Here is a 13298-nt window from a genome sequence, read left to right as displayed (position 1 = left end):
GCGCTCCTTCGCGAATCCCCGATCCGAGGCCACCTGAGCCCGGTTTAAAGAACTTCGGGCTAAAAGGTTGGCGGTCTCGTTTCCGGGATTCATGAAGTTCGTAGGCACCCATGTCAGCTTCACTTGGCGGGGTGGTGGTGCATCGGGCGAGTCCAGTACGCCAAAAGCAGGGACATGGACTCGGCCTCGAGCAAAATTTAGAATCGCAGTTTTCGAGTCACTTAAAATGTACCGGGCTTCCGTGCGGGTGATAGCAAGTGCAATGGTGGCTTCCTCTGGAGCCTCTGGGGGGGGTCTGGAGGTAGAGGTAGTGTGAGGAGGGCGGATAAAGAGAAGTCCACCACAGCTGCTGTCGCTTCATCACCCATACGGCGTCCGGCTCGGAGCCGTACGCTCAATGGAGTGCTTTCGCACGGGCTCTGCGGCGCTGCTCATGGTGGGACGGGTGCATATTCCTCGTGAGCGGCCTGATGAGGAGCTCCCGGTGAAGGGGTCGTAAGATGACGAGGAGGGTTGGGTCGTTGGCCGGTATTCCGATTCCGAGGGAGTCCAGGATATACCGACCTATGGAGGTTTGTGTGAGCCTGATGTATTGGGCCTGTCGATGGGCCTCCACCAGTTTCCCGATAGTGTTGTGGAGGCCCAGGCCTAGTAATCTGTCTGTGGGTGTGTTGAGGGGAAGATGAAGTGCTACCTTGAATGCCTTGTGAATCAAAGCCTCCAAAGCGTTTATGTCATGTTTGGATAGTTTTAAGTATGGGGTAGTGCACAGCACACGGCTGAGGACAAAGGCATGAATAAGGCTACATAGGTCGCGCTCCTTCATGCCTCTATGATGTCCCGAAACTCTGCGGATGAGGTGCGATATGGCGCCTACAACCTGCTTGAGTTTCTTGAGGGGGGTGGTGTTTTTGCCACGGTTCTGAATGTGCAGGCCCAATACACGGAGGGTGCCAACCTCAGGTACCGGGCCACCATTCAGTTCAACGGCAGTGGTGGAGCGGGGCCAGCGGTGGTTCTTAGGCCGGATGAGGAAGAGTTCGGACTTCTCTGGGGAGCAAGACAGTCCGATGGTCCGTGCGTAATTTTGGGTGAGTGTGGCTGCTTCCTGTAAGGTGTTCTCTATGCCGCCGTCACTGCCGTGGGTGGTCCACAGAGCGGTATCGTCGGCATAGTGTGCTTCAGGTGGGGAATACTTGCTAATTTTCGGGCGAGGAGGATGAGGGTAATGTTAAACAGAAAGGGGGAAAGGACGGACTCTTGAGGGGTGCCGATACTCTGAAGCGTGTAGGAGGGGGAAGACAGAGGGCCGAAGTGTATCTCAGCCGTGCGGTCAGTGAGGAATGCTTGAGTGTAGGCGTACGTGAGCACACCCACATTCAATGGGGAAAGGGCAGTCATGATCACCTGATGTTTAATGCGATCAAAAGCTTCGGTAAAATCCAAAGCTAAGACTGTCTTAGTGCGACCTGGAAGAAGCGGGTCGAAAAGGTCGTGTGTGGGTTGCAGCATGGCGTCCTGTGCGGATAGATGGGGGCGAAATCCCACCCTGCTATGCGGTTAAAGATTGTTGTCCGCCATGTGACTTGTGAGTCTCGCTAACACAACATGCTGGAGGAGCTTCCCGAGGCATGAGGTTAGCGAAATCGGGCGAAGGATTTGGATTGTAAGTGGTTTGTGGGGTTTGGGTATGAATATTACCTTCGCGTGGCGCCAGGACTGCGGGAGGTTACCATCCCTCCAGCACTGGTTGAAGTATTCCGTAATCTGGGTGATCGATTGGTCGTCCTGATTACGGAGCATGGAGTTTGTGATCTGGTCTGCACCAGGTGCGGAGTTTTCGCGGAGGCCGGTGAAAAAAAAGTAGCAAAATGAGGCATTATGGACTTACCTACCGCATGAACAGCATCGCCACCGAAAAATGCCAGGTCATTCCAGTGTAGTAAAAGGAGGTTCTCAGATTTGTTCTACTTTGATCGCACCGACAGTACCGACCCTTTCCCGTTCTTCCCTTGCAGGGATAGCCGACTCGCAGGCCATCAATAGCTCTCATGGCGGATGCCCAGCTTACTCACATTGTCATTGGTGGAAGCAGATCACGTGGTATCGGAAGAGTAGTAACGCGATCGAAAGAGTGACCCTTTATTATTGGTAATCAGGTGTGCAGACTAACTCAACACGCAATGTTCCCGAACTTCCCGCAGCAGTCCTGGAAGACGTCCATGAAGGGGCTGTCGCTGAGTCGGCTAGCAATACATTGTGTACTTGAGCCACTGCAAAAGAACGCAAAATACGCGCATTTGAGATGTGATCACAGCGGCTGTCGTGTTTTTTGCTTGAGACACCGTACTTACCTCGTTGCGACTGAGAACAACTGCGTTCTCATTTTCCGGATCCAAGTCGTCGTAAATATCTGCGAAGAAAAAAACGAAAAAAAATTAAAAAAAAATCGAAGGCATGTAACAGAGCCCTAAGTCCCATAGAAAATGTAGACAAGCAACAATTTCGCAAATACATAGTTCCGAAGGAACGCTTTCTGTGGTGTTAAGGTCAGACTTTACGCCCAAAGTCCGCACAACAGGTTTGTACATGACTGATTTCAACCACCTGCGATTTTTTTTTTATTAAGGCGAAAGCCTTTAATAGCTCATTTTCCCGTCTGTCAGGCTTTACGTCTCATCGACGAGCGCATTGACATCATCAAACGGATGACGGATGTCCACCGAGATATGTGAGACAGTTACTGCGTAATTTCCTTTTCTCAAATGCAATCTTCCCTTTCTTCATTACGGTCTCTCTTTTTTCTTTCACTCCCACTACCTCCCTTCCTGTGCGGTGCGGTTCGGGTGTCCACCGATATGGCAGAGAATTACTGCTTCATTTCCTTTCCACGTCGCGACCACCCGCTGAAAGTTAAACGCATATCATGCCACACTTCTTCGTTTGCTAACTCTTTCATCTTCCATCACACATCGCTTCTGAACGGGATCTTAATAAGTTTCAGGACCTTCTTACCCAAATGTCTGTTTAGCTTCACTAATTGATTGTACCACATGCTGCATTGAGCTTTTTTGTTATTTTGTTTTGTTCCTGCGGTTGTTATGCCTCTAAAACACTATCTGTTCTTTTTTTCGTGTAAATTACAATGTTTATTTCTTTTGTTTTCTACATGTGCTTTCTGTCCTTATGTATTGCACATTGGCGCTTGCTCAATATTATTTTGCGTTGTGTGTCATTGCTCCCCCCTATGTAATACCCTCGATTGAGGGCCTTTAGGGGTTTATTGAATAATAATAATAATAATAATAATAATAATAATAATAATAATAATAATAATAATAATAATAATAATAATAATAATAATAATAATAATAATAATAATAATAATAATAATAATCAGTAATTAGCAATAAACTGGTAATTTGTCATTACTCGGTAATTAGTCATTAATTATGTGTGACGCCATCCAGTGGTGACGTCACCAGTACCACAGAGGGAATCAACGTAGTGCGGAAAAATGCTTTCGCCTTTACGCGCTTTAGACAGTCAAAATGCCCCTGAATTTTTGTTTGTTGCAAGCCTGCTCTTTTTTCATCAGAAGGCAATCCGCCATGTAGCGCTCAGCACTGGCATGCATTAATTGCTCACCTACTACAATGCGTGTCACGGTATGGTGCCCACTACCAGATTTGAAAGAAAAAAACAAAATAAAAAAAACTGACTGAAAGAAATTTGGATATAGGCGCTCAGTTTCTTTTTGACAGGAATACTAGAATCTTCTAAATTTCTGCATCAACGTGCCTTCCCCAAAACAATTAACAGATTTTGGCAGACTAGATATGTTAAAGTTCTTAAACCGGACAAAATTGGCATGAAAAAAATTGCCTCACTTGTATCATGCTATTTTTATATTGAATGATTACATTGCTCTCGAGAAAGCGAAGCAAAAATTTCGCACTTGGCTGGCTTAATGCTCTTCTGACAAGCTATGTACCAAAAAAAAATTCGCAGTTCTTTTGTCACGGAGGTACATTTCTGTAAAAAGAGTATTTTAAAATTATCTTCTCCGTAACTGTGGCCGTGAAGAAAGGGAGCCTAGGACCTTGATTCGAATTCCGCGTCCAACAGTCATCACTGACCACTCCCAACATAACAAATATATCCATATCAGTTTCAAGAGGATTCACGCTTTCACCTTGGGTCTAAAGATATGATCCGAAGTTCGGACCTGCCTCCACGCTTTTCTTCAAGGAGCTTTAGGCGTAGTCAGTGCTGGCGACATTCGTTCGACTTGTATCCCATCCATCCCACAACAGTGCAATAACGGTTGTGAGGGGATGGCTGGGTGGTTGTCCGCTTCGTCCTTACATTTATGCAACGGCTTAAATTTAGGCGTGTAGTAGGAAGAAAGAGAAAATGCCCAAAATACTCTTAACTCGGAAATCACCGGAAGTGTGGCCCTTGCCACAAGCAAGATAAGGGAGTGCGATTATACATAGCCGAGACGTACAGTCTTTGCCAAAAGTAACCAGGCTGAATGGTTTGCTTCTCATTCGTATAGTAGAGCCCTCACGACTTCCTTAAAGAAAAAAAGTACTTTGAAGGTGAGAACAGGGATTCTCCTTACGACTGACTGAGAAGAAAACCATGCGGCCTGGTTACTTTTGGCGAAGACTGTGCATTATATACAAATGTATTGAGGTCTTAACTGGACGATAACGCGAAGCTCGAAACAGCCGTCTTTATACTATCAACACATTATTACCTCCTTTGTCCACTATATGACGCTCCAGCAGGTTTATTCATTTTGGTTTCTGGAGTAATCGCCGCGGAGTTCCAACGTGTTTGTTTACAAGTCTTAGTTCAGTACTGACATTTCTTTGAATGGAAGCTTTGTTTAGCCGAATTTACCCAGAAGATGTGCTCTAAATCCTGCTAGGGGTGATGTATTCAAGCAAAAGGCTAGGCTGTTGTGGCCTTTCGCAGCGGAACATAAGGTCGCTTGTTGCCCCCCCCCCCCCCCCCCCCCCTCCTTCCCCCTACCATGGCGCTCGTGCTTCGGTAAGCGCTACATGCGAAACTTCCTACATAATACGAAGTGGTTTAATTAACCAGGATCCTTCCTGTATACGTCGTGGTTCAGAGACTGAGATTTTTTTTCCCTTTAAAGCATCATGAACCATTAAAGCATGAGGGGGCTTAGTTCATGCCATACCAACCTATCATGCACATGAGCTTGACGGCACAGCCGATGAAGTCTGAAAGGCTGATCTTGTGGTCATGGCCGTAGCGTAGGATGAGAGCCTTCAGCACGTGCTGGTTCACGCTGTAACCTAAGACAAATTGAGAGCAACGGTATAGCAAATAGCTTTAACAAACCGGACGTATGCATTGCCGAACAGCATGGTTCTACAAGAAACTTTCGTACGTCTGGTGTGAAAAACCCTCGCGGTTACCTGAAAATAAAGGAGCTTAATACAACATTAGGCAGTTTTAGTATTACGTAGGCCGGCATACGCTAAGGCTTTGCGTACGCTAAAAGCCTGGCTACTTTGCAGTGCTTATACTCCGAATGTTAGAACGAGAAATGATGCGTGCGTCTGGGCTGTGTACGCATCTGCATAGGCATTTGCGTAGGCATTCCACTTGATATCCAGGGCCGATTGCACCGCCAACATAGTGACACCCCTTGTAATAGTACAATTTGGGTCTTTTAGTATTTGTCTCGATTAGTATTTCGATTAGTTTTATTTTGCATTGCAGGGGAGAAATGCTATGCTAAAACTCACCGGGTTACATTTTACTCTCGTTTTCTGTCTTCCAAGGTGATGTGAATATTACAAGTATAACATTAAAGTCGGCGCAATTCCGAAAGAAGCGAAAAGAGAGAAATGCAGAAATGGTTTCGCCCTGCGCGAACTTTTATTCTTATTAGAAAAACTGGGTAAGCAATAGGTTCACCGAAAGTCTTGATAGGTTTACAATCACTAGCGGTAGTGATTATTAAGTTTTCGTACCGACTACAGTGAGCAAGCCCTTCTGTATTAGGCTGTTAATTACAGAGCATCGTTCTTGCTAAGCTTGTCAGCCCCTGCAAACTCTAAACCCTCTGAAACAAAGCACAAATATCACCGTACATCACAAATATATAAAATACATCAAATATATCACAAATATATCACAAATAGCACCTGAAATTTTATTCACACATGAAGGTTCTGTATTTTATTGCTCGGAAACCTCCTGACGCACAGCGACACGCTGTGTTAAGTACGTACAGTCCTTGTCAAAAGTAACCAGGCTGCATGGTTTGCTTCTAGCTCGTACAGTGGAGCCCTTACTGCTTCCCAGAAGCTGAAATGGTCGTTAAAGGTAAGGGCTGGGGGGTCTTCTCACCTTCCAACAACTTTTGGTCTTTAGGAAAGTCACAAGGGCTCCACTATACAAGCTAGAAGCAAACCATACAGCCTGGTTACTTTTGACAAAGACGGTACTATAACAGGAGTCTGTTCCCATGCATGTTCGATTCAAGCAATGCAGAAAGTTGGGCGAGTTGGTAATACATGTTGAACTTAGAAAAGCGCAATAAAAAGACAGGGACAATAAGAAGAAGAAGCACGCAGGACAAACGCTTGACATCAACTAGTTCTTTACTCCGGAAAAAACACATATATACAGATACATAGAGGGCGGAAACAAATTATTAACCAAACAATGAATCGGCTTTATCACAAGTGTGTTTAGCGTGAACAGGTATCAAGGTAAGCAATTTCCTTGCGTGATAAGGTCAGGGAAGGAGTGCTGATACATTTTTCAGCTTTCTTTACAATACGATAGGCCTCTATAATTTCTCTGTGAAGCCTCTCTTTTCCTTTACCGCACGTGCGTGTGGCATTGAACTGCGGCTCATTTGCTTTGCATTTTTTACATGACTTGCAGTGTTCTGCTAGGTGCCCATCCGTTGCTACAGCTTGCACAGCACGACGGTGTTCCCTCAACCTATCGTTCAGGCACCTGCCTGTCTGGCCAATGTACGATTTCTTGCACGAGAGCGGAATCTCGTAGACCACCCCTGTGACGCAGGTTGTGAAACGGGTGGCATGCTTCGTTGTGCACCCAGGATGGTCATTCACCTCGTTGACAGCTCGACACATTTGTGAGAGCTTATTGGGCGCTGAAAACACGACGGATACCCCGCACTTCTCGGCCACTTTTTTAAGCCGGTGCGACACGTTGTGTATGTAGGGGATCACCGCCGGACGCCTAGTCTGGGGTGCCTTTTCTTTTCGCTTTCCAGAGTTTAGCTCCTTCACTAGGCTTTCAACCACAGAGGCGATGGTTTCTTGTGGGAAACCAGCCCTTTTCAGGCGCTGTGACTGCATCTGCACACTGGCCGAGACTTTGTTTGAGACCGAAGTCAAGTTCTGTGCATGCACAGCCGGGTGATCAAGTGTTCTATCAATTTAGAGTTTGTCCAAAACACTAATAGCGTCTAAATAGGCAAATAAGAATATCATTGCACGTCGATGCTGTCTGTAGCAGCCTGAAAGACCTAATATAGAATAGTCCACTGTCAGGAGCATTTGGGTGACGGACTGCATGCATTGTTCATATTGCGCAAGTTCGTTGGCGTACGCTGGACATTTGAAGAGAATATGAAGTGCAGACTCAGTTGGTGACATAGCATTCTCTCATTGTGTCCTGTCTAATGATGATGATGATGTCCTCAGTCTTAATGGCACATACCCACGGAGGGGCATTGGCCAGGGTCTTCAGCGCTGTTTCACTTCGTCCCCCCCCCCCCCCCCCCCGAAACCAGCGAAATTCGAGATAAAATGGGGGTGGAGGACAATATAACGAAGAGGAAAGAAGACACTGAGTTCAGTGGCACAGGAAACCGGCATCCCGATTCGCCACAATTGCCGGCTTGCTTAGCGACCCTGATGGCGGCAAAGGAGCGCAAAAATAAAGCTGCAAATAAAAGTAAATCCCTTGGCAGCACCGAAGCAGCGACGGAGCTCAGAGGCAGGAAGTGTCCGGAAGGGGGGCTAACTGGGCTAACTAATCGACAGCGATGACTTGAAACTCTCGTGAAGGCCGTGGGAAATGGAAAGCGAGATAAGCGAAGGGGGTTGGAAGAGAGCGCACGGGGGTCCGTGGTGCAAATGCAAGGGGAGTCGCGCGGCAGCGCGAAAAGATGTTTTTAATTTCTATAGCGGAGTTTCTATAGTTGCGTTTAGATAGAGACTTTTAGCTGAGTGGATTTACGTTCAGCTCCCCTGGTGGAGCCACCTGGTGGAGCACCAGCGGACAATAGCGCGAGTAAGAAGTTCTAGCGGAAGTTCTAAAACGCCCGAATGAGCATCGTAGAGCGGAGTAGAGTAGGGTGCCTGGATGCGCGCCCTCGCCCCCGCTCCGTTCAGGGTGAGGACAACCGCGTCGTCTGCTACGGCGTCCGCCATTGCATAGCCCTCTTTCAGGGAGCGCGCTGCAAGCATACGACTATGGCCCTAGTTTCTCGTCCGCGTGCACGTTTCGTGCTAATAAAATTACTTGAAGAGGGAGCAGGACAAAATAATAGACCAAGGAAGCTAAAGTTTTTAATGGGACAGTTTTGCTCAACCCATGCTGCGACATGATATCGTTCACGAATGCAGCGTGTTTTGCTTCGAAACACAGTGCAGTAATTGTTCGCTTAGAAAGTATGCGATGTGAATCGCTCTATTCTCGAGGTATGACAGATGCCGTAGTTCACTGATTTTTACTGGCATGGTGTGAGCTTCTCTTTAGCCTATCGAGCTCTAGGTGCTGCACCTTCCCAAGGCAAGGCGGGCTGACAAAATTTTATTTTTCTAAACTGTCATTACGGGACATTAAGATATGAGCTTCAATTGCTGAAAGAATGAATGAAAGTAACCTAATGAACGAAAATTCTAGCATTTATGTCAGACTTGGGGAATAAATTTAAGCAGCGAATTTCACACTAGCTTTGAATACACAGTTTAAAACAGGCATATTGAACACACCGAGCAAACTTTTGAAGGATTTTATTCGGATGCTGTTATAGTTCGAAGGGGAAAATGAGCTGTGCAGCGTAAAAATGCAAGGTAATACACTACAGAAAACAATTAAAAATGCAGGACGAGATGGTATTGAAGAAAGGAGCAAAAAAAAATACCACTGTTACTAAGGTAATATGAATGGGGATATGCTGCGGCGATGTACAGGGCACTGCAGGACAATTTCAGAGTTCACGGCAGGCTTGCCCTTGCACATGTCTTACTTGCGTTTCCACTGACTGTTCTTGCTCCAATCTTTTGAAGGTGTATGCGCAGCCGCAGCCGTGCGTAGCTTGAGATGAGCATCTTCTGGGCGGCTTCCTTGTGCTGTTCGCAAGTTTCGAGATTGGGTCTCAACATTTTGTTCAGATCCCTTCGTCGGCTGCCACTTATCACGCTTGACTTTTGCGATCCACAGAAGTCTTCTCTTCGGCTCCGTCGGAAAGTGATAGCAAAGCGGCACATAGCAGCCAGGCATTCCGTGCCGAACACCACGGCCAGGCGGCCGCGCGAAGTTCACACGTGCTGGCTCTGCGGAGAGTGGGCTAGGCAATGGCGGACAGCGGCTACGAAAACCGGTCGAGGCGGCAACAGGTCCTTCAAAGAATGTCCCCACCTTGAACGGAGCGGGGGCGAGGGCGAGCGGGGGCGAGGGCGAGCATCCAGACACCCTAGAGTAGAGGGGAGCGCTGTGCTGCCTATTGGTGAATACCAGAGTTACGCTTATACGATTAAGAGTCATGCTTGTTTATATTATACTAAAATTGCTAAATAAAGACATTGTGTTTTTAGCATATTCTTTAGATTAGTAATCCTTATATTGCAGTAGTAAGTATGTCGTGTTAGAAAAAGGAAGTGTTTGGCCCTCTGATGGTCAAGTCAAGCCACAGTGAGCCAATTAGCTGAAGCCACGCTCGCTCGCTCGCTCGCTCGCTGGGCGCTCTCCGAGTAACCTTCAGGCTGCCACCAGTCTGACGAGACTTTCCAGCCCCCGTTTGGTACGTTCTCTGCCTTTGAGCTCCGTCTCCATCTCGAGGCCGCCAAGGGTTGCATCTTTTATGCACTTACCGCCATCGGTGCCACTAAGCAAGCCGGCAATTGTCGCGGGTCTGGATGGCCGCTTTCTTGTGGCGTTGAACCCTGCGTCTTCTTTCTTCCCAGTTATTTTTTTCCCTGCTGACCCACTTTGTTTTTCCGATTTCGCTCTTACTTTGCGAAGTAAACGTTCAGTTGCCAACCAGCGCTCTGTGTGTGTCGTCTCTTGTCTCGTTTCTACGTGCTGTTTTCAGGTTTGGTTTGGTTTGGTTTATGGGGTTTAACGTCCCAAAGCGACTCAGGCTATGAGAGACGCCGTAGTGGAGGGCTCCGGAAATTTCGACCACCTGGGGTTCTTTAACGTGCACTGACATCGCACAGTACGCGGGCCTCTAGAATTTCTCCTCCAAAGAAATTCAACCGCCGCGGCCGGGATCGAACCCGCGTCTTCGGGTCAGCAGCCGAGCACCATAACCGCTGAGCCACCGCGGCGGCTGTTTTCAGTCGAGTTCACGATTCACCCGTTGTCACATGTCTCGACCGTTATAAAATTCAGAGAACAACGTTACATTCCTTGGCATTTCATAAAAGTCATGGTCTTGAATATTTAAATGTTTGTAAAATTGTTCTCACCTGCCGTTCGCAGTGCTTTTCGTAGCTCGTACGTGCTCAGCTGGCCAGATGAGTCTTTATCGTGATCGCTGAAGGCTTCCTGTCGTTGAAAAAAAAAAATTGCGGTGGCCAATTAAGACTACTTGAGTGCGAAAGCATCGATTTTAGAGTTTATATTACTTTCTTCCTTTCTAATGACATACCTCCTGATTAGCATACAGTCGTAAGGCAATTGACGCATGCACTCGGTTCACCTTTATTCGCCAAAAGGCAACGCGTTATTGTTGTCTGTTTTTTTATTTATTCCTGTTGCGGCAAGTAGAAAAACACTCCAAACATGTGGGTTGGTTTTAGGTCAAAACTTACGGACTTTCATTTCAACAAGAACATCCATCGCTTCAGTGACTTCATCACAGAAACTTTGGTGTCCAGGGATGTCACGCAGCTAACATAGATTCTCAACAAAATTACGGAACGCAGGGCAAACGTCATGATGACGACCATTTGAAGCCGCCAGAACACATGCAAGCCAAGTAGAATCAGCACATCATATGGAATCAGCTTCTTGTTAGCAGCGAGGAACCGAATACCTATGGGTGTGAGCGGGAGGTCCTCTTTAAGACTATTGTGGCTTATAGTCTGTAGACTCGCTGCGCACTCTGTAGGTCCTTTGATAAATTCCCCGCCCCATCGGAAGAATTTTTTTCCTTTGCTGATAACGCCATTGGGGATTTATTGCACTACTTTTCCTGGACACCGACGCCGCCAAAGTTCCTTGCGAATGAGCCATATAAGACTTTCGCCTTAAATAGAACGATTATACAACACCTCATTAAAATTTTATATACAGTTAATTACGTCAGAAATGTGACTAAATCCACTCGCTGACTAGTTATAAGATATTAACTGTGTCCTGCGCAATTCAGCCAGAGGTTTAAGGAAGCACTTGTTTTCATATCTGCTTGAGGCCGTTTTACGCAAACATCGCGTAGTTAACTGAACCATTTATTAATACTTTATTAGTTTGCTTGGCATGTCCGTATACGCTGACTAATAGCGTTTGCACCTCGTTATTGTGGCGCCTATGAAGATTTTGTTTCAGCATGTGTAGCTTTGTGAGTCCGTAAAAGGGCCGCTGTTTACTTTCTTGGACTAGACAGACTGCAATATTCACCACATCTATCTCTGTCACCCCCTCGTTCGTATTAATGAGCCATAAGACACTTACCATCCATCTGATGATGAGCTTGTGAAGTCGATCAAACTCTTGCACAGTAAGCTTTCCAATGTAATTGCTCTTACACACAGAATGTCAAGGACTGCAACACTTCCAACACATCGACCAATCATGACTAACAGTCAGCGGTTTGTCCGCCTCAAAGAATACATTAATTAAGTGTAAAAAATGCTTGTCTACCAAACATTCTTCATTATCACGTTAACTTTAGTACAAACACGTGAGAAACACAGAAAACAATATGATCAAGCTCAAAGAAATGTGAATCGACATTTGAGTAGCGTAACTCCCCTTTTTGTCCAAACAGCCACTGTTCTGAAAGAGAAACCATTAAAATTGATTACCTATTTAACCATAAAGATTCTTTATCTATAGAGCCAAAGAGCTGAACAGACTAGGGTTCCAAATGCTGCCTTTTTTTCCTTCGCCGTCGCTACTATTTGTTGTCTCTGTTATTCATACTCAGCAACTCCGACCAAAGCATTTTTCACCAGAAAAAAGCTTAAAAACACTTTTTTCATATATTTTGCAAGATTTAACTCAATAGTCAATAGTCAGCATATTCGCCGATCTCCTATCGGCAGGCTTGCATTTTCTTGCAGTTAACGTTTTTGCTGGCGTCCAAAGCTTTCCTCATTGGTTTTCTATTACAGTCTTAACTGCTCGGTGCAAGCAATGAAAAAACTTTAAAAGAAAGGTATTGGCATGCATCGGCAAAAGAACTATTACTTTCAATAATCCTTAACCGCTCCTGGCAATATTCCAGTTTTAAAAATTTTCGTCCAAAAATTCTGGACATGTGCTTCCTCCGCGCAGGAGCGTATATTTATAAAAAATAACAATTCACAACTTTAGTCAGCGTATTTTGGACTATGCACAGTGTGAATAGATGAGATCTGCAAAAGAGAAACGTATCGTACGCAGGCAAACAATGGAATTGAAACTTACTATACAGAATTGGCACTTTATATACAGTGGCATCGCATTCAGCGTAGGTTGGTTTCCTTAATCAACTTTGAAGCGAGGTAGACAGGCTCTTGCCCCCAGCGCATGTAGTCGATAGTGAATTGTGGTCTATGCAACGGTGTCGGTAATGATTTTTTCTCAAAAGACTCTAACAAGCCATCCCAAGAGTTTCTATTCGTCACGTCGAAGTTCTATGTTTACATGCATCTGAATTGAAACATGCTACGCTAACATCTTTATCTTTTTCTTCTCGAGAATCAAGTAAGACGACCACCGAATATTGTTTGCCTGTTGTTAACTCCCTCGTATTGTTATCATCATTATCACCATCATCAGCCTGACTGGGCCACTGCAGGACAAAGGCCTCTCACATCACTCTCCATTAACCC

The 13298-nt window shown here is 45.9% G+C and overlaps 1 protein-coding gene across 1 annotated transcript in view; it reads right to left on the bottom strand.

The window, feature by feature from the left end:
- Nucleotides 1-2140: 2140 nt before the first annotated feature.
- The window catches only part of LOC149364349 (calpain-A-like), a 38761-nt gene continuing 27603 nt past the window's right edge, over nucleotides 2141-13298 (bottom strand). Inside the window, exons 15-19 of the mRNA XM_089574292.1 lie at nucleotides 11935-12003; nucleotides 10728-10806; nucleotides 5220-5333; nucleotides 2355-2413; nucleotides 2141-2273 (exon numbers count right to left, since the gene is read on the bottom strand). Of these exons, the coding sequence (XP_089430418.1) occupies nucleotides 2247-2273; nucleotides 2355-2413; nucleotides 5220-5333; nucleotides 10728-10806; nucleotides 11935-12003 (348 nt within the window). The 3' untranslated portion in view covers nucleotides 2141-2246. The remainder of the gene's footprint in view (nucleotides 2274-2354; nucleotides 2414-5219; nucleotides 5334-10727; nucleotides 10807-11934; nucleotides 12004-13298) is intronic.

Source organism: Amblyomma mixtum, chromosome 2 (assembly GCF_055824585.1).
Source record: "Amblyomma mixtum isolate Tamu chromosome 2, ASM5582458v1, whole genome shotgun sequence".
NCBI lineage: Eukaryota > Metazoa > Arthropoda > Arachnida > Ixodida > Ixodidae > Amblyomma > Amblyomma mixtum.
The sequence above is the reverse complement of the archived record's forward strand: the minus strand, read 5'-3'. Positions and strand labels throughout refer to the sequence as shown.